This window comes from Chelonia mydas, chromosome 1 (genome assembly GCF_015237465.2).
Source record: "Chelonia mydas isolate rCheMyd1 chromosome 1, rCheMyd1.pri.v2, whole genome shotgun sequence".
NCBI classification, from domain to species: Eukaryota; Metazoa; Chordata; order Testudines; family Cheloniidae; genus Chelonia; species Chelonia mydas.
The window spans coordinates 124,222,287-124,248,408 of record NC_057849.1 but is presented as its reverse complement, the minus strand read 5'-3'; the positions used below and the strand labels follow the sequence as shown (position 1 = coordinate 124,248,408).

General features: G+C 41.9%; 1 protein-coding gene across 1 annotated transcript in view; it reads left to right on the top strand.

Annotated features, from left to right (window-relative positions):
* Positions 1 to 6,588: 6,588 nt before the first annotated feature.
* Positions 6,589 to 26,122, top strand: part of MXRA5 (matrix remodeling associated 5) — a 36,565-nt gene continuing 17,031 nt past the window's right edge. The window contains exons 1-2 of the mRNA XM_007063220.4: positions 6,589 to 8,006; positions 12,469 to 12,684. Coding sequence (XP_007063282.2) covers positions 12,479 to 12,684 — 206 coding nt within the window. The 5' untranslated portion in view covers positions 6,589 to 8,006; positions 12,469 to 12,478. The remainder of the gene's footprint in view (positions 8,007 to 12,468; positions 12,685 to 26,122) is intronic.

The following is a 26,122-nucleotide window of genomic DNA, read 5'->3' as shown; positions in this document are numbered from 1 at the left end:
ATCTTGCACTTGGTACTATTCAAATTCATCCCATTTATATCACTCCAGTTTTCCAGGTCATCCAGATTTTCCTGTGTAATATTCCAATCCTCCTCCATATTGATGATGCCTCCCAATTTGTATGATCAACAAATGATCATCAGCATTCTCCTACTTTTTTGTGCGAAGGTCTCTAGTAAAAATATTGAATAATATTTGTCCCAAGACTGATCCTGAAGGAACTCCATTATTAACCTCCCTCCAGTCCTACGGGGTTACAGTGAACGAGAAGCTGGATATGAGTCAACAGTGTGCCCTTGTTGCCAAAAAGGCTAATGGCATTTTGGGCTGTATAAATAGGAGCATTGCCAGCAGATCGAGGGACATGATCATTGCCCTCTATTCGACACTGGTGAGGCCTCATCTGGATTACTGTGTTCAATTTTGGGCCCCACACTACAAGAAGGATGTGGAAAAATTGAAAAGAGTCCAGCAGAGGCCAACAAAAATGATTAGGGGACTACAGCACATGATTTATGAGGAGAGGCTGAGGGAATTGGGATTATTTAGCCTGCAGAAGAGAAGAATGAGGTGGGATTTGATAGCTGCTTTCAACTACCTGAAAGGGGGTTCCAAAGAGGATGGATCTAGACTGGGGGCGAGCAAACTTTTTGGCCTGAGGGCCAAATTGGGTTTCTGAAATTGTATGGAGGGCCGGTTAAGGGAGGCTGTGCCTCCCAAACAGCCAGGCGTGGCCTGGCTCCCGCCCCCTATCCAACCCTCCCCTGCTTCTCATAGGAACATAAGAATGGCCATGCTGGGTCACACCAAAGGTTCATCCAGCCCAGTATCCTGTCTGCCAACAGTGGCCAATGCCAGGTGCCCCAGAGGGAGTGAACCTAACAGGTAATGATCAAGTGATCTCTCTCCTGCCATCCATCTCCATCCTCTGACAAACAGGCTAGGGACACCATTCCTTACCCATCCTGGCTAATAGCCATTAATTTACTTAGTCTCCATGAATTTATCCAGTTCTCTTTTAAACCCTGTTATAGTCCTAACCTTCACAACCTCCTCAGGCAAGGAGTTCCACAGGTTGACTGTTTGCTGAGTGAAGAACTTCCTTTTATTTGTTTTAAACCTGCTGCCCATTAATTTCATTTGGTGGCCCCTAGTTCTTATCTTATGGGAACAAGTAAATAACTTTTCCTTATTCACTTTCTCCACACCACTCATGATTTTATATACCTCTATCATATCCCCCCTTAGTCTCCTCTTTTACAAGCTGAAAAGTCCTAGCCTCTTTAATCTCTCCTCATATGGGACCCGTTCCAAACCCCAATCATTTTAATTGCCCTTTTCTGAACCTTTTCTAATGCCAATATATCCTTTTTGAGATGAGGGGACCACATCTGTATGCAGTATTCAAGATGTGGGCGTACCATGGATTTAAATAAGGGCAATAAGATATTCTCCATCTTATTCTCTATCCCTTTTTTAATGATTCCTAACATTCTGTTTGCTTTTTTGACTGCCGCTGCACACTGCGTGGACATCTTTAGAGAACTACCCACGATGACTCCAAGATCTTTCTCCTGATTAGTTGTAGCTAAATTAGTCCCCATCATATTGTATGTATAGTTGGGGTTATTTTTTCCAGTGTGCATTAGTTTACATTTAGCCACATTAAATTTCATTTGCCATTTTGTTGCCCAATCACTTAGTTTTGTAACATCCATTTTCTGATTTTTTTTTTAAAAAAAAAACAAGACTATTTTCCTTTAGGGTTTATTCTTTAGTTTTGCAACATAAAGAAGAAAAGATGGCACTGCTATAATTCAGTTTTTAGGTTAAGGGATAGCACATGAAATGCTAGCCTGTCATTTCCCTGTTACTGTCATAGGAGAACTAATGAATTATTCCCAGTGAATTGATAGACTGAGGGAGTCAGTGTTCATCTATTCAGGAGTAGGCTATTATTTTTTGTCAAGGTCCAAATTTCTTGATCAAGGTATAGGCAAGGTCCAGAATCCAGAGAAAATAATTAAAAAAAAAAAGATAGGTAAATAAAAAGATTTCAGGCTTGATTTAAAAGCGTCCAGATGGTGGTCCAGATTTGGCTCACGGTCCACCTATTGGCTACCCCTCAAATAGATGCACAGTACCTCACTGGGAAAAGAAACAGTGTAAAAGGAGGGGGATGGGGATTTGTGTATGAAATCTGAGGGATTAAGATCTTTTGCTTTCTCAACCAGGCTTTCAATCAGATCTACCATTCCCCACTGATTCACTTCACACTGTGGTAGATCACTCACTCGGTCATTGTCTCCACAGCAAATCCCTTAGATTTGCTCATTCACATCCTCATCTTTCACATAATTTACTGACCTTCACTCAGTCTCTAACTTTCTTCCTTCCACTATCCACATTTTTCACATCCCCCTCAGTGAGCCCCAGTCTATCATTGTTTTCCTTACTACATCCTTTGCCTTCATTTTGCATTGCTCCCTATCAATGCATCACTTGCTTGCAATTTACCTGGTCAGAAACTACAATACAAACATGTGTAAAGTCAAAAGGAAATAAAGGAAACACTGCCAATGGCACCAGAGTCAGCATAAGACCAATACACTGAGATGGAGGAGAATGGAGAACGGGTATGTGGGCATTATTTCAAGAGTGTAACCTGTTTTTCTGCTGCATATAGTCCACCATTATCTGTCACATTTTCTAAACTCCCGCATTCTTCTACTGGAAGCTAAGCTAGATTTGATTCACGAGCGGAAATTTGCTTCTTAGATTCCACCAACTGGTCAAAGCAGGTGTTAGATGTTTTACCAACTCCAGGAGAATACATTTTGGAACCAGGGTCCGCTTAGCAGCAGATGTTGGGTATCGGTGTTGCATACATCACTCACTGGATTTCAATCTATCGCTAATGATCCAAATTCAGCAATTGGTTTCTAGTGTTAACCTTAAGTATAATTTCTAGGGGCCTTAGGGGGGACATTTTCCAATAACCTACAAGCAGTGGAACAACAGTAAACTTTACTCTGAACTTTGAGCCTGTAGCAGAAAGGAAGGAAGAGGAGGCCAGTCCTGGCTTCATAAGCTCTAATGTTTGCAGTGGGGCAGGGTCAACTCTCTCCCCTCTGCAGGGCTGCTTAACAGCTGATGAGAGGAGAGGAGAGCCCTGCATAGCAGCTGAAAAGCAGAGAGAAACCAGACTCAATCAGCATGGGGAGCCAGAGAGAACAGTCCAGTTTCTATGCTGCTGTCCGCACCTGCACTCTCCACAAGGTGAAGGGAGAAGAGGAAGGGAATCTTCCTCCCTACAGGCCTGGAACAGGTGGGAGGAGACAGAGCAGTGCTTAATTTGTGCCAGGGCTTGCCAGAGCTGAGCCCCAGCACGTCTAGGCTTGGCAGTTCATAACCCCAGCACCTCTGGGCTTGCTGCATCAGTTATGAAAGGGGGAAAAAATTGCTTGAGCCCCCAGCACCTCTTTTATTACAAAGTAAACACTGAGGCAGAGGACACACACTAGCCACCCTTTGCATGTGCTGGAGGAAGGAACTGCTAGGAGAAGGACATACAAATCCAGCTGGGGAAGACTGGGCCCAAATTGAGAGGGGAGATTATTTAGAGAGGCATTATAGAAGAACAGAGTGCGCTGAAGGTGGGAGGCATACTAATGCTGGGGCATCATGTAGGACACAGAGTGCTTGAGAAGGAACAGAGAACACTAGAGCAGGAACACCTGGATGTGGGAGACCCCTCGTTCAAATCCCCCCATTCTCTGATGAGAAGGGATTGGCCACCTCTCAGGTGAGTGCTCTAACCACTGGATTATAGAATATTCTGATTCAGAGGTTCCCTCAATTGTTCCTATTGAAGTTATTCCACTTTAATTACATATTAATGGGGCCAGTGAAAGAGTTAGAATGACTCTGTAGCCCAGTGCTTAGAGTACTCACCTGAGAGGTGACAGATCCCTGTTTAAATTCCTTATCAGGCAGTGGGGAGACTTGACCCAGGGATCTTCCACAGCCTGAATGCATACCCTAACCACAAGGTTATAAGTGAGCTGCTGCAGCTGCCTTGGTAGGTGGCATCTGAGCACACCTACCAGAGCAGGCCCCACACATGACTTACACAGTCAAATATCTATGTTCATGGATTGCTCTGGGACTTAGGTGCGAGATAGACACCTGGATGACCAGAGTGAGGCCACAATGCACATGCTCAAATGCACAAACATAAGCACCTAGGGAACTTTTACTGTAAAAACTTAGGCACCAAATGAGGTTAGGCGACAGCAGAGCAGGAGTGCTGTAGATCACAGTGGTGCCTAATAATGGGACTTAAGCATCTTTGTGGGTCCCACCCTCCATAAGTAGTCTTATGCAGTGTCATAAGACTACTACCAAAACCCTATCCAGCACCTAGCTTTTGCTCTGTGCTGCCAATTTTTTACTCTGAACTCCCTGATCATGCTGGCTAAATAGCTATCAAGTATAGATGTAGAAAAGTCTGGACCTAATGATTTGTGTTTCCTTAAATCCAGTTATGGTATCATGATCTATCTGGATTCAACCAAATCTTGCAAATTTGCAGTAAGTGAAATGGGTGTAGTATAGTGAGATGGGCTGTTCATTGTCAAATTGGGTGTGGTTTAGCTCATGAATTGTTAATATATTTAATATGGATGTGCATGTTATTGCTAGTGAAAATTATTCTACTGAAATGTTGTTTATGACATACAAGATAGCAATAGTTGTTTCAGTGGCTTAAATATGGTGGTTTTAAACTGTTTTTATTAATTGTATCCCCTTCTGCTTCTGATAATCTAGTCCAATGATTTGTGCCAGGACTACAGCATATCTTTGAGAGAAATCTAATCCCAGATTAGAAACCCCCAAATGATGGAGGATTTACCACATCCCTTAGTAATTTGTTCCAATGGCTAATTAACTTCTCTGTTGAAATTCTGCATCTTATTTCCAGTTTGAATTTTGCTGACATCAACTTCCAGCCACTGTATCTTGTTATGGAATGTATTTTGTATTTAATGGTTTCCAAGTAAATGTGTCATTCTGCTTGCTTTAAGTGGGTATAAAAGGTGAAGTTAAACTTAACTTTTCTGCCTATCATTGGGATATTTAGACAGCTTCTTTCATTTGTAGGACAACTGTTGCAACGTGATGACAAAAAGAAAAGGAGTACTTGTGGCACCTTAGAGATTAACAAATTTATTTGAGCATAAGCTTTTGTGAGTTACAGCTCACTTCATTGGATGCATTCCAAGTATCTTAAAGCCTATGAGATACGGACAGGAGATGCTAATAGTGCAAACAGTGATTTTTGCACTTGCACTAGTGCCATCAAAAGCAGGGGAAAGTGTTAAGAGGATTGTTATTTGGGTACAAGCAACAGGAACTGAGATTTTAGATACCATTTCATTTTAAATGGATTCTTCTGATGAATAATAACACCATTCTCAGTGTTAGTTTAAGGATCAGTAGTATAACCACTTGTAGGATGGTGCAAGTAAATGTAAAATTAAATGGCTAGGCAATGTCACCTTTGAATGGACCAACATGTAACTTTCTTTTTCAAAAGCATTCAGGTTCACAAAACCCTCAACAAATGATTACCTGCTCCCCCAAAAAGTCCTACATTCAATGTAAAAGTCACTTTTTCAAAACATTAAATGCTAATCAGTCAAAATTGACTCACCTTATTTTCTTTGGGGACTGTAAAATAGCCAAAGTTTATCCCCAAATGTTGGTATCTTCTGTTTTCTGTGGCTTTATGGATTCACAGTTCTTTGGATTCAGATTTTTCTGACATATTGACATTAACTTCAAACAGTAAAATTACTGGGGAGAAGAGTCTAGTGATAACTTAGCAAGCTCCTGTGGGGATAAAATACTCTAAATAGGTGTTTCTAGTGCTTTTGGGAAAGGATGCTGGGGGACAACATCGTTTTCAGGTGTAGAAGCAGTGGCTATACTTTTTGAGCTAGATTTTCAATTTAGATAGGTGACTCATGGATGACCCCCCATGTGACTCCTCCCTGCCCAGCCAGGGCCCACACACTCCGCCCATCCCCACGTTACCTGGGGGCGGGGCTCTGTCCTCCTGCTGAGCCAGAAACCAATTTCAGGCGAAGGAAGGAAAACATTGGGCTGCCGGGCGGCCCCAGGCCAGCAGCTCCTCCAGCACAGGTGTACAGACCACAGCCAGCTGTGTGGAAGGGCTGGGGGCAGGAAAGCCCTGGTGGCCCCACGTTCTGCTCCTTCTCACCACTGCGGTTCCCTGCTGAATGTGCCCCCCCCCCCAGGTGTCTGGGGAGGGGCACGTGAACCTGCTTGCCCCTCCCAAGCGTCGCCTTTTGCTGCTTATTGACCATTTTAAAATGGGAGGGGATGACAGGATCCAAATGCCTGCGATGGGTTTCTGGGTGTTGTTCCCGCTGTAAGTCAGAGTCTGGATTTTTCTGGTGAAATAGCAGTGACCCCATTTTTCTATTTCTGTAGTAGAATTTAGGGCTACAAGGCCAAACACTGGCTGGCTCTACCATAGATGGAGCCAAGTGCCAGATCCAATTTTTTTCTGAGCTCTTGCCCCAAAGGAGTAAGTTTCCAAAGTTTTCTAGCTATACTTGTGTATTTCTGTGGTTCTCCAGTAGAATTCAAGGGTTCAAATCCCTAGACTGGTAGCAGGAAACAGGTTCCTGCAGCAATCTCGTGCCAGGTACTTAGCTGGGGTCTGTTGGGTTGTTTGTTTTTTCCTGGTATGGTGACAGGGGATCCACTTTTGTATATGGCAGAATTCAGGCCAAATATTGACTAGGTCCAGTAGGATCTACGTTTCAATGTATACCTTTGACAGTTTGCTTGTTTTAGGATGAATTAGTCACTGGATTTTAGTTTATATTTTAATGCGTGTGTCTGCGTGTGTAATGGCAGTAGCAACATTGTTTGCCTATTTTGAGGGTGTGATTTGGTGTCTCCAAAAGTTGGCTGGATCAAGCAATCCCCAAGTGCTAGATACAGAGTTTCACATTATTATTGCATAGCTGTCAATTAGATTTTTTTTTTTTTGATGCAATGGCCCAGGCTACCCTTGTTGAGTATAGACAGCATAATTCAAGGATTCAGAGGAAAAACCTGTCTGAAACCCAGGTGCCAGATACCGTGGGTGGTGGGGGGGGGGGGGGGGGGGGTTCACAATGCTCTCCCTCCTCCACTGTGAGCTGTGGTCCTGGTTTTTCTGTCGGATTGCCAGTGGCTACCCAGCAAGAGTCAGCTTTCAATTTACGTAAAATCTACCTCAGTTAAGCTCTGTCTCCAGCACCTTCGCTTAGCTCCCTCCCCATCAGCTCCCCCGTAAAGAGCCGCCCACCACGAAGGAGCAGCTACTCCGTCCTAGCTCCAAACGCAGCGCCCGAGGAGCCAGGAGCAGGAGAAGCGCGTGCCGTGCCCCAAGTGCTGTGCGCGCCTCCTTCCCTGCCTGTCCCGGGGCTGGACCTGAGCCGGAGACTGCGGCATTGGGGGCTGAGCCATCTGCTGCAGGAGACAAAAGCTGGCGAATTGCTTTGCACTCTCCCCGAAGTGCCTGGGAGGAAAGAGCTGTGGTGCCGGGAAATGCTGCAAGCTGCCTGCATGGTCCGGTTGCTTTGAAAGCAGTGATCTCGGGATTTGTTGTCTTTAACAATAACAAAAGGTGGATGGATTTCGAGGGCTAATTCTTTTTTTTTTTTTTTTTTTGGAGCCATGACTTCCCAACCTGGATGGCGGGCAGTGCGAAGGCATCAGGAATTATAGCCCGGGGCTGAGCCACGTTTGTTTGGGCTGGGATGAACTTTTGGTGCCCGGGGTGCCACCCAATGACAGACACACAGCCGGAGCACGCAGTGTCGGAAACAGCCACGTTCCTGGGCATACCTTAGACAAGCTTCTGGCCCCTGGCAGCGATGGGCGCTGCGGCCGCCGCAGTTTTGTGAGACCAAAGTGCAGTGCAGGTAATGGCTGTTGCACCAAATGCCTTTTCGCTGTCTGTCCCTGGTCGCGTTGCTGCGTGCTGTTCGTTGCATTTTAACGGGCAATGTGGTGCCCTTGCAGAGGAGCCCCTGGGGGTGGGTGGGTGGGTGGGGGGGGGAGAGTTGGAAAAGTGCCTGATTAACTCAAACAAACGCACGCCACTTCAGCCACTTTGGATGTGGTGCTTTCCTTCCCTGGGCTGCTTGGAAGCCTCAGGCTGTAAAGGTGAAATGCTGCCTGAATGCAGCTGCGGGGGGTTGGGTGGGTGTCACCTCCATGCAATAGGGCCTTGTTTTATTTCTCTCTGTTTGTTCGGTGCTCACTGTCTGGCTGTGTAGGGAATGGACTCCCTTCCAGTCGGCCTCGGTGAATTAGGGGAATTCTTCCCTAATGGGAAGCATCTGCCCTGAAATAGGCTAAGAAGGGAAGCCTCCCACCCCCAGGCTTTCTGAGATTCCTGGTGCAGCAGCTCCAGCAAATCGTGCTGCTGAAATAATCCCTCGGTGACGGAGACCTGAGGCCACCGTGAGAGGCCAGACACTGGCTTTGGGCTTGCGGTCCTTCCCCCGGCGGAGCTCCCGGTGACGCCGCAGCGGTGTCCGCGGAGAGCCACGCCAGGAGGCTGTGTCGCTCTCAGCTCACTTTGTTACAGGGAGGGTCCCCACTTCCCCTGCACCAGTGGTGGTCTCCCAGGTGCGCCCTCCCCTAGTCAGCCACTCAGCTCCCCAGTGATGCTGTCACTCATACCTGGGCATTGTCAGTGCCCCCCCCCCCCCAGTGCAGTTTCGGGAGAGGGGCCACCTCCTGCCGCTGTTGGGGAGACTGAGGCCCGTTGGTTCTCAGTCCGCTATGAACAGTTGAAAACATCCCTCTGGCTTGTGCCAATCAGAGGAGCGATAGACCTGCTACCTCAGACCTGAGCCAAACTACGACTGCACGGAGCCATGCTTGTGGGGAGTAGAACCAGTCCTGGCAGGAGGTGGGGCCTTAAACTCTGCTAGTGTAGGCCGTTCTGGAAAGAATTCCAAGTGGAGCTGGCCAGGGGCTTTCCGCATCTCTTCCCCCTGCATCCCAAATTGCACCCTTTGCTCTCCAAGCTGCTCTTACCTTGCTCTGCTGATTGTGTGTGCGCTCTGGGGGGCGGTGGTGTCTTAAATGCTTTGTACCATGGGCCCCTTCCCCTCACCCTGCCACTCATGATCGTGCAATGTTCCTGTGGCAACTGCATATTTAATTGTATTGATTGTGACAATGTCTTGTCCTCTTTTGGGGGGGTGGGAATCACACTTTTTTGTTGTTGTTCATTTCCACTCCTCTCCCACATGTTCTGTCTCTCTGTTTTCCTGGCATATGCTTCTCTATAGGTGAACTCTACAGGTGTTTGATTCTTCTCTCTCTCTGTATGTGCAGTCTCAATCCTTCTTCCATCTGCAACACTCCCATGCAGCCCCCTCCTGTGAATATGTGTGTTGCCCCCTGATTCTCTTCTCCTGTGCCCATGCTGTCCAGTTCCCTTCTGTCCTGCATACACTGCTCACTCAGCTGCCTGGTTCCCAGCTCCCCTAAATATACTGCCCAGTAGCCTGTTCCCCTGCACACAATTCCTAGCTATTTGGTTGCCTCCTTCCCTACACATAATGGCCACCTGCCTCATTCCTTGGTCCACTTGACATGCTGGCAGACCTACCTGGTTCTATTCTCTCTGCTCCCATTCTCAGATTCCCATTTCAGGGAAATTCTCAATTTCCCTGAAAGGGGTTTCCAAAGAGGATGGATCTAGACTGTTCTCAGTGAAACCAGATGACAGAACAAGAAGTAATGGTCTCAAGTTGCAGTGCGGGAGGTTTAGGCTGGATATTAGGAACAACTTTTTCACTAGGCGGGAGGTGAAGCACTAGTATGGGCTAGCTAGGGAGGTGGTAGAATCTCCTTCCTTAGATGTTTTTAAGGTCAGGCTTGACAAAGCCCTGGCTGGGATGATTTAGTTGGGGATTGGTCCTGCTTTGAGCAGGGGGTTGGACTAGATGACCTCCTGAGATCCCTTCCAACCCTGATATTCTATGATTAATGACTCTTAGTGGTGGCTGGCAACACCACACTCACTTGTGTTTCCAGTCCTTCTGTTTTCTCTCATGGTATGTGGCAGCAGCTCCTTCTGGAGAGAAAAAGGTAATTGCTCCTTGTTTACACCTGCCTCTACAGGGGTTTGGGCTCTTCCACAGTCTGAGAAACACTGGTCCAGTGATTACAGCTGGGGACTAGAAGTCAGAACTCCTTGGGTTCCATTATTTACTCTCCCACTGACTTATTCTGTGATGTTGGAGAAGTCAGCTAATCATCTGCAAAATGAGAAGAATGTTTCTCTAGTTAACAGGAGTGTTGTAAGACGCAATGAATGTTTGGGGAATAACTGAAAAGTTAAATATCATTATTAGTTACAGAAAGTGTGGTTAATGATGAAAACATCAGAAATTAATCATGAAACTGAGGTTACAGTAAATGTAACTCCTCTTAAAGAAATGAATCCTATATCAGTTTAAACTTTTTGCTTTTGGTAACTTAAAGTTATTTAGACTCTTAATGGGACTTAGGTGTCTAAATACCCCATGGAGATCTGGGCCTTAGGTTCTCCTTTTTGTTGTTGGTGGTGGTTTTCTCCTTTCTGTCCCAAATCTACATCTTGACGTATATATCAAGGCCTCCAAAGAGATCTTGCCAAAAGAGCAGTGCCTCTTGTAGGACATTTCTTTGAGTTCCCTAAATTTAACAAACTGATCCCTTTCTATTGATAAAATATATTATGAAGACTCTGATTTATCTCTTTCCAAAAATTTCAAATGTTTTTGTGTTATTGGGCTAAATAATATTTAGAATGCTTAAAAAGAGAGGGATTTTTGTACTGCACTGAAAGGGGAATAAATTTTCCTGCAAGTTAGTAAATATTAAGTGGATATTTTTCAAAATTTAACAATATCAATTTGTGAGAATTTTGCATGATTGTTATTCATTTTATTTTCTTAAATGGAGAAAAAAATGCAATCTATAATTTCCCACTTAGAAGTTTAATTCTTGATCTTGCTTAGCAAGTCCTCATGTTGTTGTAACTTCTGTTTGACTCCTGCAAGAATTATATGAAAGAAAATGGAGGTTTAGTACTCTTCAAAAGAAAATGAAATGTGTAAGGTATTTTAACATGACAACTTTCACTTAAGAGAATACCTGAATAAGTGCATAGTTCTTACACATGTTATGAAGTGTTTTTGTTGAGAATAATAACTGTCTTATTAACTTGACCACAGACATTTGAGAAACCTCTTCACATTGATGGGTCTCTTCTTTGAATTATAATGGTTTGCATATGATGTTGGTAGGAAAATGACAGTCGTATTGTCTGCAGATTTAAGAAATTTGACTTTTATACTAAGGGTAATATCTTGATGTAGGCAATACTGGATGAGTTTTTAATATAGCTGAAATCCACAAGCCACCATAGACTTGGATGAGTGTCCTTCATTGTTACACTGGGTTGTACAACAATAACAACAAAATTAATAATAAGTTGCCTTTATGTGGCACTTTTCATCTGAAGAACTCAAAGCTCTTCATAAAGGTCTAACAATTAGAACTAAATTTTTCAACTTGTTTGCTTGAAGCTAGTCTCTTCAAGCCATAATTAGTCACCCAAGTAAATTATCTGATTTTCTAAAGTGCTCAGTCCTCAAAGTCAATGACAGCTGCAGGTTCTGAACAGCTTTGTAAAATGTGGATCGTTACTGAGGTGCCTTAATATGAATTTAACAGCTTAACTTCTGGAGTCCAAGTTTTAAAAATGTTGGCTTAAATTTTATAGACGTTAAGGCCAAACTTTTCACACTTGGGAGCTTAAGCTTCCTCCTACATCCATGTTTAGGCCTCTAAATAAGTGGCTTGGTTTTAGAAGTCCTGATTATCCATAGCTCCCATTGAAAATTTTGGCTTAAATGACATTGCATACCAACATCAGACAACAAGTGAGAGGTAAAGTATGACAGTCCAGATATAATGATTCCTAGTTCTCTGCCCTAAGCTACTAGAGAATGCCTTCTCCCATAAAAGTTATATGTGTAAACCAAAAGTATACAATATTTTACCACAGAGAAACAGAAAATTAGTATAATTATGGTAAAATAGAAATGAGGGGAAAAGTTGACTTTGAAATAGCAAAGAATAGCTTGAAAGAAAAGCTCTTTTTGCACCATATTTCACAGACTTTTGCCTAAATTGCCTATCAGATTGCATAGAAATAGATTTGTACAAAGTTTTCTTTATTTACATTTTCTCTATTCTATAGCTTAGTCAGGAAGCCTTAAGAAAAGTAGCTCCTACAGAAGCCATCATTTAAGTGATCATGCTCTACAAGTGTGTTTACAAAGATAAAAACATTTTCTTTTACAAATAAAACAGATACAGCGAAATGAAGACAACTGACAAGATGCGAAAGAGGGCAAATTTTGGGGCACTATCCGTGGTGCTGATTGTGTCTCTGGGGCTTCCACAAATCGCTTTTGCATGTCCACGCCCATGTGCCTGTTACGTTCCCACTGAAGTTCACTGCACATTTCGATCCTTGGCAGCAGTGCCAGCAAGAATCTCTAAACATGTGGAAAGAATCAATTTGGGGTTTGTATTGCAATTTTACTGAAGTGTTTTACATTTTCTGTGTATAATCCTATATAGCTCAGCACACATGCTACAAGATGAAAGTGTTATGTATCCTTGCTGAGAAGAATTGCAGTTGTGGATGATTATTGATAACTGCTTGAGTTCAAAATGACATCAGAGTCACTGGTAACAAGGAAGTTTTGGTCAAGCCTAATTTTCCAAGTTCGGTTCCCATTTTTTTCAAACAAAACTTATTGTGATGGGAATTATTATTAAATGCTATACACATATTTTAATAGCATTTTATGAACATTGGTAAGACAAATTCAATGTTTTAAAGTCTATACAAATGAGTATTTTACCTGAGATTATATTTTATTAGGAATGTCTGGAATAAGACGTATTTTAGAGAAATATTGCACCCAATAGGAAATTGATAACTGCACTGGTAGTAAACTGTTTTGCACAATAACTTTAGAACAATACTAGAAACCAGAAAAAGTCTATAATTTATGAGTGATAGTTTGGATGTTGATATAATTGCTCTACTGAAGTTGGAAAAAAAGGATCTCTTCCCATCTTAGACTAATTCTGTACATCAAATAATATTCATTTTAGAAGAGGACCTATTTTTATACTGCATCCTATTATAGTTTCATGCTTTTTTAGTCTTTCCACTGCCCATTCTGAAATCAATGGGACTGCTCACAGAATAATGTATAACTCCCACAATACAGAGGGGATGCCTAGTTAGGATAGCATTATTGCTCCTTTTCATTGCTCCAGTGGTGCAAAAGGCTATAGAGTTGGCCCAGATCGGGTCTGTGATTATGTCAGACCATCTGCTATTACTATAATTTTTAATGGGCCCCATTTAGAAAATGCATTTTATGCACAAATAAATGGGATATAAATCTTAAATTACATTAAACAGATATGGTACCCCAGGGAGTCATTTGAGTTGTTGTGTCAAAGCTGTAGCCAAACAAGCTGAAATGAAGAGAGGCTGAATTCTATCCTGCCATGTGTGCACTGCTCCAGTTGGCCCTAAAACTTTTGGTGAATCTTTGGTTGGAAAATGCAAAAATTATTGAACATTCACAGGAGTCATTATTAAATAAAATTATATCCAAAAATCTATGCTAAAAGAATAATATGGTTGCAAAGTCAAGCACTTAAAATTTAGGAAGTGCCAGAGTTAAGGTTGCCTGTGAAAGGTTAATTTCCCCCCTTGTGCATATGCATTATTAGACAATCTTTAATTACATGATTTCACTGATTATTTTTTCTACTGAAAATTTACAAAATAATTCAGTCTGAGGCAAACACCTGACATGGAAAATATCAGTCCAAACAGTTAAAGTCTGGCAAGCATGTGAACAGCATTTTAGATGGAAATTTTTAAGCAACCTTACCTATAGACATCATTACTAGTTCTACCTATAACAACTGTGTGGAGGTCTTGCCCTAAAGATCTGCTCATGGAGGGCACCATCAATATGGGGGGTTCGCCTCCTAATATGGAAAAGGAATAGAGAATTGGACATCTCCATGGCAGCACTCCCAGCTTTCTTTCCCCAGACAAATGGCCCATTCTGTGCTAGGTGGGGGAAAATCTTACCTCCCAGTCAGAATGGTTTGGTAGGAGTTCAGGTTTAGGCCCCTCTTGCAGGTTTTACCACAGGGAGGAGAGAGATTATCTATTATTTGGTTGGTTTACCCTTTATTTTGTGAATGAACTTAGTTCTCATGAGCCAGACATAGTAAAGACCAGCATTACTCAAGCTTTTATAAACAGTTCTGTCTTATTCCTTATTTACAGTAATCTTGTTCTTCTAATCTTTGGACTGTCTTAGTCATATATTTGAAATCATGATGCTAAGTGTATTGCTGTTGTTTTTAGAATTAGGTGAAAGTTTTTGGCTAAAACATTTTCAGCAAAAAATGAAGATTCATTTACACCAATTCATTTTGTGAATTTCCGTCACTTTTGCGAATTTATTTCAGTTGGGAAAAAAATGATAAAACAATCAAAACATTTAGTTTTGATATTTTCAGAACAAAATGGTTCAATTTTTTCAGCTTGAAATTACCGGTAATTTTCATTGAAAAAGACCTTTACGTTTATTTTTTAAAAATCCAATAAAAACATGTTAAAATGGTCAAAATTAAAATGACATGTTTTGATTTTGTTGAAACAAAACCTTAAATTAAACTTGAAACTATTTTTTTTTTCAATTGTAAGAATTTCCAGTGAACTGCAAAATCTGTTATTAGCACAGCTCTACTTATTAATTATGATTACTGGGCCAAATCCTCAGCTGACCTTCAGAAATTAACATAGCTCTGCTGATTTAGACCAGCTGATTATCTGGACTACTGTTTTTCAGTGACAATGGTGTGCAGGCTTTTTGTTGTGCATAGATGGGAACTAGGATGAAAACACTAATGTTGTGTCTACACAGGGGTTTAATCTGAAGCTTTTTGATGCGGGTCAGGTAACTCACAGTACACAAGTTTCACCAATAGCATGCACACACAATATCTGCTCCATTTTCATTTCACATCAATGAACACACAGCTGCAGTTTGCTGCCAACTGAGGGTGTAGTGTTCTCCAAGGATATCCCATGGTCCTTCACTTCACTGCTGAGCAGCTTGCATTCTGGGATTATATTTGCTGTGAATTTGGAGATGTCAGATAGGTTCAGTTCTTTTTTTAAAAAAAAAGTCACGTTTCCAGTGTCTCTACCCCGTGCTTCCTTTCTGGGCTGATTTGTGCCATTTTCAAATTCCTGTTAGCCATATGGCCCCAACAATGCTCTGTGCTGCTATGGTGACATGTGAATATGCGCAGGCTGCTTGGGCTGTATTACAGCTCTCAGAGCTGGACAAATTCGGCATTAGACTTTGCCCGTCACATCAATGAGCTGCGGGACCAGGACAATATTCAATAGCAGTAGCAGCAGCTTCTTTGGCATCAGGAGGAAGGAGGAAGAACAGGAAGACGCCAAGCTGTTGGAACAAGAGGCCTGGTTCTGGATCACCTACACATCAATCAGTGCTGTCTCTGGGCTCGGGAAACCAGCATGGGTTGGTGCGAGAGAATCGTTCTGCAGAGCCAGGATGACCAGCAATAGCCAGAGAACTTCAAAATGGGGAGAGCTACCTTTCTGGAGATCTGTAGAGACCTGACTCCAGAGATTCAGCAACAGTATATCAACATGTGAAGCCTCATACCTGTGGAAAAATGGGTCACTATTGCCATCTGGAAGCTGACCACCCCAGAAGGTTCTTGCTCTGTAGCCATCCGATTAGGCATAGGAAGATCAGCTGTTGGGGCCATTCTCCTAAAGGTCTCATATGGCTTTGATAAGGTACTGTCTAATTAGGTCATGAAACTGAGTAACACTCAGGAAATTATTGATGGCTTTGCATGCATGGGGTTCCCAAAGTGTATTGGGGCAATTGATGGAACTCATATGCCTATCATTCCCCACCCTCCAGGGCACAGAATGTACAAACAGAAAGGGGTATTTCTTCATAGTGCTCCAAGGACTGGTGGACCACTGCGGCAGGCTTCAGACAAAATTGCAGAAAGGGTCCATGATACTAAGGTCTTTCAGAACTCAGTACTGTTTAAACTATGGAGAAAGGACTGTTTGTCCCAGGAGCTTGGTGGCCATTAACGGTGTGGAGGTTTGTCGGGTTATTCACTGCAGAATGGTAGTTGAGTGTGCATCTGGCTGTTTGAAAGACGGATAGGACTGTTTATGGAATAAGTTGGAAACAGCAGAAAAAAAATGTTCCAGCCATTCTAACAGCATGTTGTGTTTTGCACAATATTTATGAGAGCAAGAAAGGAAGCTTTACTGAAGGGTGGGAGGCTGAGGCGTGGAAACTTGCTTTGTGGTTTGAGCAGACCTCAAGGAGTTCCACAGAGTTCCACAAACGTGCTGGGGGCATGCTGTCAGGGATGCCTATTGTTCATATATTGAGCCTCCTGCCTGAACATGTTAGCCCATGGAGGGTGTGGGGATGCAGATTGTGGGTGGATGGTTGAAGTGCCACATTCCTATGTGCTCTTGTAAAATCCTATGAATTATTTCAGCTTTATTTAAAGGATTTTTTGTGTTAAATGCAATCAGGAGTCTTGGATTTATTGTAAGCAGTTTTATTATGAAATAACAATAAACAACAATAGTTAAGTTTTAATGAAAACAATGGAATAATAATATCTTTGTATCTGGAAAAACATTTAAGTAACCAAACTTCATAAATAACCAGCTATATACAAACCTTTAATTACTGCAGCAGTATAAACAAAACTCAAAGTGCTACAGTTTTGTGAAGGGCATAAAGTTAGGCACATGTATACGCTTTGTTTCTGGCTCTTCTTGTCCTCATCAGTTGTGGGTTGAGTGCTCGGGGCTCAAAAGAGCTGGAGTTCAGGTGAAGTGGGCTTGGTGCCCAAAGGTTGAATCTAAGAGGTTTATGGGAGCCGCTTGGAGTACTGCTGCTGGGATTCAGAGGTTAGGAGTTGCTGCTGGTCCCCATAGCCAGCATTGTCCAGGGGCAGAAGGACATGGCTGAGTCACAAATTATGGGACTGAGGCCTAGCATGACCATGTTTTGCAGGAGGGCATTCTGGCTCAGGACAGCGTCCATGAGTTACCTCTGCATCTCTGTCTTTTTCCATGCTCTTCTTCGCCATGGTGATGCTGTCTTTGGCCACAGCCACTCTTTCCTTGGCAACTGTGACACTGTCCTTGGCTACTGCCAGGCTCTCCTAGGAAAGCTGCATGTATTTCTCCCATTGGGTCCTTGTGTAGAGCCTCCACTTCTCAGCCAGCCTAGTTTTCCTTTCACTCTGCCATGTGTTCTGCGAATGTCTCATTCAGAGTCTTCCTTCCCTCCCTTCTCCTCCCCCCAGGCTGGCCAGTCTGTCAGCAGTACAGACCCTGTCATTGGTGGTCTGGCTGTTGCAGGTGCAGTGGCTACGGGAGCAGGAAGACAAAAAATAGTTGTTTGTATCCCAGACAAGTTATGATCTTCTTCTTTTTTTTAAAAGTATGTATATGTGACTTTACCTCCACTCTTTGGGGAACCTCAGAGAACATAGAGTGCATTTGGATTTCAGTCTACTGTAGCTGTATTCATCTGCTGGTAGGGTCAGGCTGGGTGGTTTGAGCTATGTTACAGGTTTGGTTTTGCAGTTTTGTTGGTGCGCTGGAATGCTTCTGTGGCATCAGAGACATAGTAAAAAGAGGCATGCACGGGAGTGGTGCTGGATAGTAATCCCCTCTACATCCCCTTGAGGCTGTCCCTCCTGTCGCTGACTATGCTGAGGCAGGCGACTAGGCAGTTGAGAATGGTCTTACTCAGAAAAGCAGATGTTGCTGGTGTGTAATTTGCCATGAAGTTATTCACCACGATTGTTCCCCCAGAAGCTCTGCAGGAGTGGAAGGGGCTTGCAAGCTATACCCAGGGTCATGGGTGTGTGGCTATTTCTTATAATGTGGTAAACAAAATGGAGCAATTTCTCAGTCTTAAGTTCTGCTACATCTGCCCTGCAGACAAGGGGAAAGTGCAGAGAAAATTAAATAGGGTCCTGCAATGATTGCCAGCTAGAAAGCAGGGTAAAAGGCATTTGTACCTCATCAGGGAGCACTATTGTTTGTGCCTTGACTGGGTATGCAGTGTGCCCTCATACCTCATGGAAACTATGAAAACTAACCACATTTCTTTTCCTGTAAACCCTGTCTCAATAAACAGTTGAATTTTTGCACAATGAATGCTTTTGGTAGTCAAATCTGTTGAGGGGTAGAGGCAGGTGGGGGATGGGGAACATTTTGTGACTGTGCCATGCTGACAGGCACCATTTTGAATCAGCAAAAGAAGGGGATAGGAGGAAGGCGGGGGGCTCCTAGCTCACATTCACCACCAATAATCAATAATAAATTGTAAAGATAGGTACTTACATGCTGAAATTCCCTCTGGGGGATCTGACTCTTTGGTCCCAGCCTGGGTTTCTGGTGGGGACTCAGGATCAGTTGATACAGGGCAGGAATCAGGGTCCACTGTAGCAGGGCAGGACTTAGGCTGGCTTTCCATCTGACCATCCTCAGGTTCCTGAATCCCCCAAAGATCCTGCCACATAGAGGGCAGCTCCTCTGCTGCTCATCCCCTGATGGGCTGAGCCAGCCATCCTAGACTGAGAGGGTAGGGAGTGCAGGAAGCAAGCTCAAATAGTTCTGGGATGGGTTGTGCTGTCACTGTGTAGAATCCTCTCCAGTTCATCAAAAAAATGCACAGGTTACATGTCTCCTGCCAGATGTCTCCTTTTATCCCTCCTTTCAGTGTAGTTTCTCCTGAGCTGCTTGTTCTTTATCTGGCACTGGTCATGATCCCTCACAGAGATCTGCTTTGCAATGTCCACAAAAAGGTCCTTATTCCTGTGGCCACAAGAGCTTCCCAAACTGATGCTTCTCCCCAGAAGGCGATGAGATCCAGGGGCTCAGCATAGCTCCAGGCAGCTGTGCAATGCATGTTGTGGGGTTTCTGACATGCTATTGTCGTTGTATCACATAGGATCCACAAGCAAATGGGCAAAATCTGCCTCTGCACCACCCTTTAAAGGAGGGAAGGGAAGGGTCGTCCTGGAAACTTGACACCAGGGCTGGGAGAGCACACAAGTAAATGGAAAGAACAGTAACAGTGGACCTACAAAGCACTGTGGAATAGCTGTTGGCAATATGCAAAAAGTGGTGCACAGCAACTGTGTGAACACAAACAAAAGACAGAACTAATTACATTCAAAGTCAACCACTTTGTAGGAGGACTCCAGAGTTCCCGATAAACGCAGAGTTAGTGTGCGCTGATGGGTTGCATCTTATGTAGGCAAATGCTTTCAAAACAGATTAATTTGATTAGATCTTGTTTAAAATGCCTATGTAGACAAGCCCTACATATGTGGTCTAATCCCAAAGCTCCAGGCCTATGCCCTCACCTCATTTAAAACCCTCTTCATTTTTAGATGAGAAAAGTGAGAGGTAGGATGCCTGGGTAAAATCCTGGCCCTATTTAAATTAATGGCAAAACTCCCTTTGACTTCAATGGGGTCAGGATTTCACGCCATGTATTTTAAAGACATACAAGCCAGCACTATTTCTTAGTTTCCCAGTTTTTGTCTTATCTCTGTTTCTGTCTTTTAGATGTAATACATCTCTCCTCTCCCTCCCTTCCGCCCACGCTTTTACTTGTATAGCCATGAGCACATCATTGGCCCTTAACAAATAGTAATTAAAACAAGACCCTATAGCCTGTTTTGTGATTTATAGCTGTGACTAAGGTGGGACTGAATGGAGTGTAAATCAGTTCTCCAGAACTGAGAACTGTGATTGGTCTACCTATTCTCTTTCTTTTAGAGCCCCATCCCCTTCTCTCAGTGAAGTTAGCAGGAGTAAGATCAGTTCCTTCATTTCTTGCATCCATATCCTGCAGCCTTTGTACAGGCACAATTCTCCTTTGTTTCATTAGAAGTTTTACCTATAGGATCAAGTATTTTGCTGCTACATTTCCTCCCCTCTCCCCTTCATTCCCTCAGACACCTAAAGTAACAAATAGAAATCACTGTAGTGCAATGAAGAATTTTATCTTAAAAATAGCTGATTACTTTAAGTCATGGTACAGACAGTATTTGAAATTACAGCTGTATTATTTCAACTTGCATGCTTTTCTCTTGCATTGCTCTAATGCAGTAAAAATAGGAGGATTTCAGAATTTGTGTATATTTTATGACTCGTAGAATGAAACTGTCTCTGATATGTTTCTTCTGCAGCAAATATTTGTTGCTAAAGGTAAAGTAACTATAAGGTTTAACATAACTGTAAATATACCTAGGGTTCCAAGCATCAGTGCTTGGCTGTCTTTTACTTCGCATTTCTATTAATCTGACCTGGAAGGAGGGCTAAACTATGAGTTAATTATATTTTCAGATACTATAAAATTGGGAGTTGCTGCAAATGCTAGTGAGGACAGAAAATTGAGACAGAGGTCTTGAACTTGATCCAGATTAACTGAAGTCAGTGGAAAGATTTTTTTCAGTCTCAGCTGAGCAGGTCAGAAAACAGAATTTCCATGCTGCCAGAAATTCTGACATTTCAAAATTTGTTTTCATCCTAAATTGGGATTAAAGGTCAAAATCTTGAAATATTTCAGGGAACAGAAATTCCAAAATATTTTGATTCAGAAACACGGCTTAGAAATTTTTCATTCAAAAATTTCATTGTGTTTCCACAAAACCTTTAGAGTTCGACAAAGTGGCATTTTCCAATGGAAAACTGTTCCATCAATTTTTTTTTGACCAGTTCTAATCTTAATGGGAGTTGGATTTCCCCAATGTAGGTTAGAAACAGGGGAACAAATAGTCATAGTGAGGTTAATAACTGGAATACGGTAGTGTAAATAAGACCTAAGAATCAAAGAGGGCAGCACATTGGATATGAAGATACTGTACAACATGATGGCAAAAAACAGCCAATGTGCTTTTTGGCTACATGCACAAAAGTGTCATAGCATGGATCAGTGAGGCCCTCACCTTTTTCTACATGGCACAATTGAGACCATGCCTGAAGTACTGTGTACATTTCTGAGTACATCAGAAAACGAAAACTTATTCAGAGAAGAGCAACAAAAATGATTACGAGGCTAGAGAGACTGATTTAAATGAATGACATAAAGTGCTAAACATTATAAACCAGATGCTCAGCTAAAATAATTTTGTGTAACTCTGTTGTAGATGATAGAGTTATACCAATATTCACCAGCATCTTGACCAAGTGACAATCAAGGGAGCAGATATTTGATAATGGTTGTAGATATACCAAAGCTCTGGTAGCCATATCCAGTCAGTGGATAATAACTTCTTATTTCCTACCCTTTGAGAGGAGTCGGTACAGCTGCCTTTTACCACCCGAGGGTTCCTATGCACAAAGACAATCCTCTGGGAGACATTTAAGTCAGAGTTATGACTGTTTGTGCTACTGAAGCAGCAGAAATTGATCACAGAGTACTAGAGAATCATGTTCATTGTTTCCTAAATGGCTTACTCAATTGTGAAAGAGGTACATGGATCAGCTAAAGGGTTCTAATCTTTCTGATGGCTGAATTATTCCCTGCAAAGAGGATTCTTTAAGTATGTCTTTCCACCATGTATAGGAGCTCATAAAATGGGCCACATTGACCTACAGGGTTTGATTGTTTTGTGCTGCTCTGGTGAAGCAAAGTAGTCATAAACCCAACTGAACCTGATGATTTAGAGGGGTTTACTATGGTTTGGCATTGTAAGTTTGACACCAGTGAATCTGACTACATATTTTTAAAAAAAAATGAATTATGATCCTGATTCTGCACCTGTTATGTTGGGTTTATGACATTTAACTCTGAAATACAATGGTGTAAAAATTACATAAGGGATTGGAGAATGAGGCCCAGTAACTCCATTTATTCTAGTGTGCCTGCCTCCCTCCAAACAGAATATTTATTTTAGTTTCTGCTTGCTGTTCTTTCCATCTGATGGTATGTATTCATTTAGAATAGAAAAAGGTCAGCCACATATATTTCACCTCTCAGTTACAGTATTTTCCACCTCCCTTTAATTTCTTTGATTCAGACTCCTAGATATTCATTCCAAGTTGAGAATGACTATGTGCATATTTAAGGTAAATATGAACTTCCTCTCTTTCCATGTCTGTCTTTCTCCTCTTCTATCTGAGTCTAATCCTGCCATTCTCTCTCTCTCTCCTCTCCTTTTCCCATCTAATTTCACTCCTTTTTTTATTCTTTCTTGTCTTTCTTATTATTACTATTATTTTGTACTTTAGAAGCAGTGGAAATGTAGAGCCATATTCCTATGTAGATGTTCTTTACCTCTACGGAGCGAAAATTATCTCATAATCTTACTCAGTTTTACTCAACAAGAATAGTATAAATTAGTCTTTTATTCAACAAGAATAATATAAATCAAATCTAGTTGTGCAGACATAAAATATTTCTTTTCTTGGAGTTCTCAATGTCACTAATGGCAAGTTTCCTTGCTCCCAATAAAGGCAAGGAGGATTTGATAGAATTTCTACAGTTACAGTCATAGCGACACTGAAGGTTGGACTGTTGCTGGGGACCTGTCAGGGTTCCCTCCCCACTCTGAACTCTAGGGTACAGATGTGGGGACCCGCATGAAAGACCCCCTAAGCTTATTTCTACTAGCTTAGGTTAAAAATTCCCCAAGGCACAAATCCTTCCTTAGCCTTGGATGGGTACTGCTGCCACCACCAAGTGAGTTAGGCAAAGATTCAGGAAAAGGACCACTTGGAGTTCCTGTTTCCCTAAAATATCCTCCCAAGCCCCTTCACCCCCTTTCCTGGGAAGGCTTGAGAATAATCTACCAACCAAATAGGTAAACCAGATGAAAACGCACCAGACCCTTGTGTTCTTAGGACACTAAAAACCCCAATCAGATTCTTAAAAACAGAACTTTATTATAAAGAAAAAATTAAAAGAAGCATCTCTGTAAAATCAGGATGGAAGGTCACTTTACAGGGTAAACAGGTTCAAAACACAGAGGATTCCCCTCTAGGCAAAACTTTAAAGTTACAAAAACAGGGATAAACCTCCCTCTTAGCACAGGGAAAATTCACAAGCTAAAACAAAAGATAAACTAATGCGTTCTCTTGCTATACTTACAATTTTTGTAATCCTAGACCTTATTTCAGGCAGGGTTTTAAGAGATGGTTTTTCCTGCCCCGGTCCCTTTCTGGCTCCATGAGAACACAAAGAAAAACCTCCCCCCCCCCCAATTTGAAAGTATCTTCTCCCCTTATTGGTCCTTTTGGTCAAGTGCCAACCAGGTTATCTGAGCTTCTTAACCCTTTACAGGTAAAGGAGGGATTTTATGCTACCCTTAGCTGTATGTTTATGACAGAACTCCTTAATGAACTTCCTAAACCCCTTAGATCTTCCATAATCTGTAATAACTTCCTTCTTTCCAGCCTTCCTGATTATTTCTCCCTCTTCAACCTGTCCAATATCCTGCAAATAAACATTTTTTCCACTACTCTGACTACATCGCTCCTGTTTCTACTGCTTCCCTCCACAGCCTCTCTCACTCACTCACACACTTTTGCATCAACTCTGAACACCTAATTCTTATTTTCAAGGTGCCACACGAGTCTGACTCAACCTATATCTCACCTTTGTCTCTACCTGTTCCTCACAATGTGATCTGTGCTCTGTCAACTCTTCTCACCTTGATACTTTTCCTTTTTTCACTCATGACTTTCTACCTTTTTCTTATGCCCAGAATGACCTTCCAATTTAACTGTCAGTGTGGGGCATTGTGGGATGGCTTCTGAAAGGCAGCAGCAGTCAATGTAAGCAACACAGTGTCTACACTGACACTGTGTCAACCTAACTATATCAACCCAATTCAATTGGTATAGTAGGTGAGTTACATCAGTGGGAGGTACGTTTTAGTTTAGAATAATCTGTATTGTAGACCAGGCCTTATTCTCAAATGCAATTGTGTGGACTTTCAAGATGCATGCACAACATATAGTCCCAATCTCTGTATTTGTTCAATTCTCATCCCTTTCCTTCTCCTTCCTTCTCAGTATTTCCTGTGTTTGTCCAATTTAGATTTTAAGTTCTCCAGAGCAGGGATCATGTCTTTTTATTTCTATAAACTTCCATGTAAAACCCTGTTGCTAGATAAATGTTTATTAATAATAATCATCATAATAATAATATAATATCTATCTGCTTATTGTAATGGCATTTTCTATTAAAAACTGTTAAAGGCACACTGAGCTAAATTTTTCACCATTGGCCAGGAAATTGAGCTTGCAGACAGTGCACCCATTAAAACAGTGAATTGCACATGCAGAGTACCTATGCACAAGCACAAAATAGTTAAGCAAAAGGGTACTTGGGTATACAAATATACATTTGTGTAAGCAGGTATTTGTTTTATGCTCACAGAATGTGTTTCTCTTGCATTATTAGCTATTTGTGAACACACTTTTTGTGAGCAACACTCAGGCACTCCTGGTTGAAAATTTTGCCCTGTAGATCAAGAATACATTTTTTCAAAACCACTTATGTGATTTATGAGGCCAAAGATCCATTTTCAAAAGCATTTTAGGTACTTGAGTCATATTTTTAATCTGGACATTGATTTCAGTGACTGTTAGGCACCTCAGTTTCTTTAGGTGCTTTTGAAAATCCCACATAGGCACCTATCTGCATCTTTAGGCACCTAAACATCTTTAAAGTCAAGCCCTAAGTTACTGCTGAAAATGGGACGTAGGTTTATAATCCATTTAGTCACTTTTGAAAACATTAACCCAGCAGATGAGTTTTTCGTATAAAAGTGACTTATTTAATGATGGTAGCATTACAATGGTCTTTGCTGTGCTTTAAAGTTAGCTTTTCATTAGTGCAAATAGTGTTTGTGCTCGGGAGTAAAGTATTATTATGCATGTTTGCTGTTGCATTTGTTTTCAGACTGGAAAGTTTTCTTCATAAGTATCATGAAAACAATAGATTTAGGAGGAAAACATTATTTTCCAAATGGAAATGGATGATTTTGAAATCAAGGTACAAAGGTACAAAACAGATCTTTTGCCACCTATAAAAGGACTAAAAATGTCTTTTTAAAAAAGCCTGAAATCTTTAGAAAAAAGAATGAGGAGTACTTGTGGCACCTTAGAGACTAACAGATTTATTTGGGCAAATAAATGTGTTAGTCTCTAGGGTGCCACAAGTACTCCTCGTTCTTTTTGTTGATAGAAACTAAAATGGCTACCACTCTGAAACCTGAAATCTTTAGCAAATTTATCAAGACCATACATCTCAGTATCTAAATGTATCTCCTCCATGCTCCTGATATTCTGCTTTTCCTGAAAAATAATGCATTACAGCATTAGACAGCATGAAAAATCCAATTTTAAAACTTGGGTGTCTAATTTAGAGTTCCCGGTGCTCAGGTCAGCACTGGATATTCCTGCATTTGGGTGCCCAAATGCAGAATTGGGCATCCTAATTTAAGGACCCAAGTTGGCAAATGGAACCTGACATGTCAGTTCAAAAAGCTGAAATGAGTTGTTTTCAAATAGCAAATTCAGTCTCCCTTACTCCTCAAAAGAAAGCTCAAATAATACTCATCTTCCAGTTGCAGAATCTGGATTTTATGTCAGTAGTAAAATATCCAGTAACACCTGGTAACAGCAGGGCAAGCAGTTGAGCTAGTAACTGTGGTTTTCCGATTCAGGAACTGCTTGGCAAACGTCTATTTTCAAATAGTCCTCTTCACAAAGCTTCATTCATTTATTGTTAGTTGCTTTGTTGGCAACCCTGCTATTGGCAACACTGCAGTAGTTTGCCAATCTCCATACTATCAT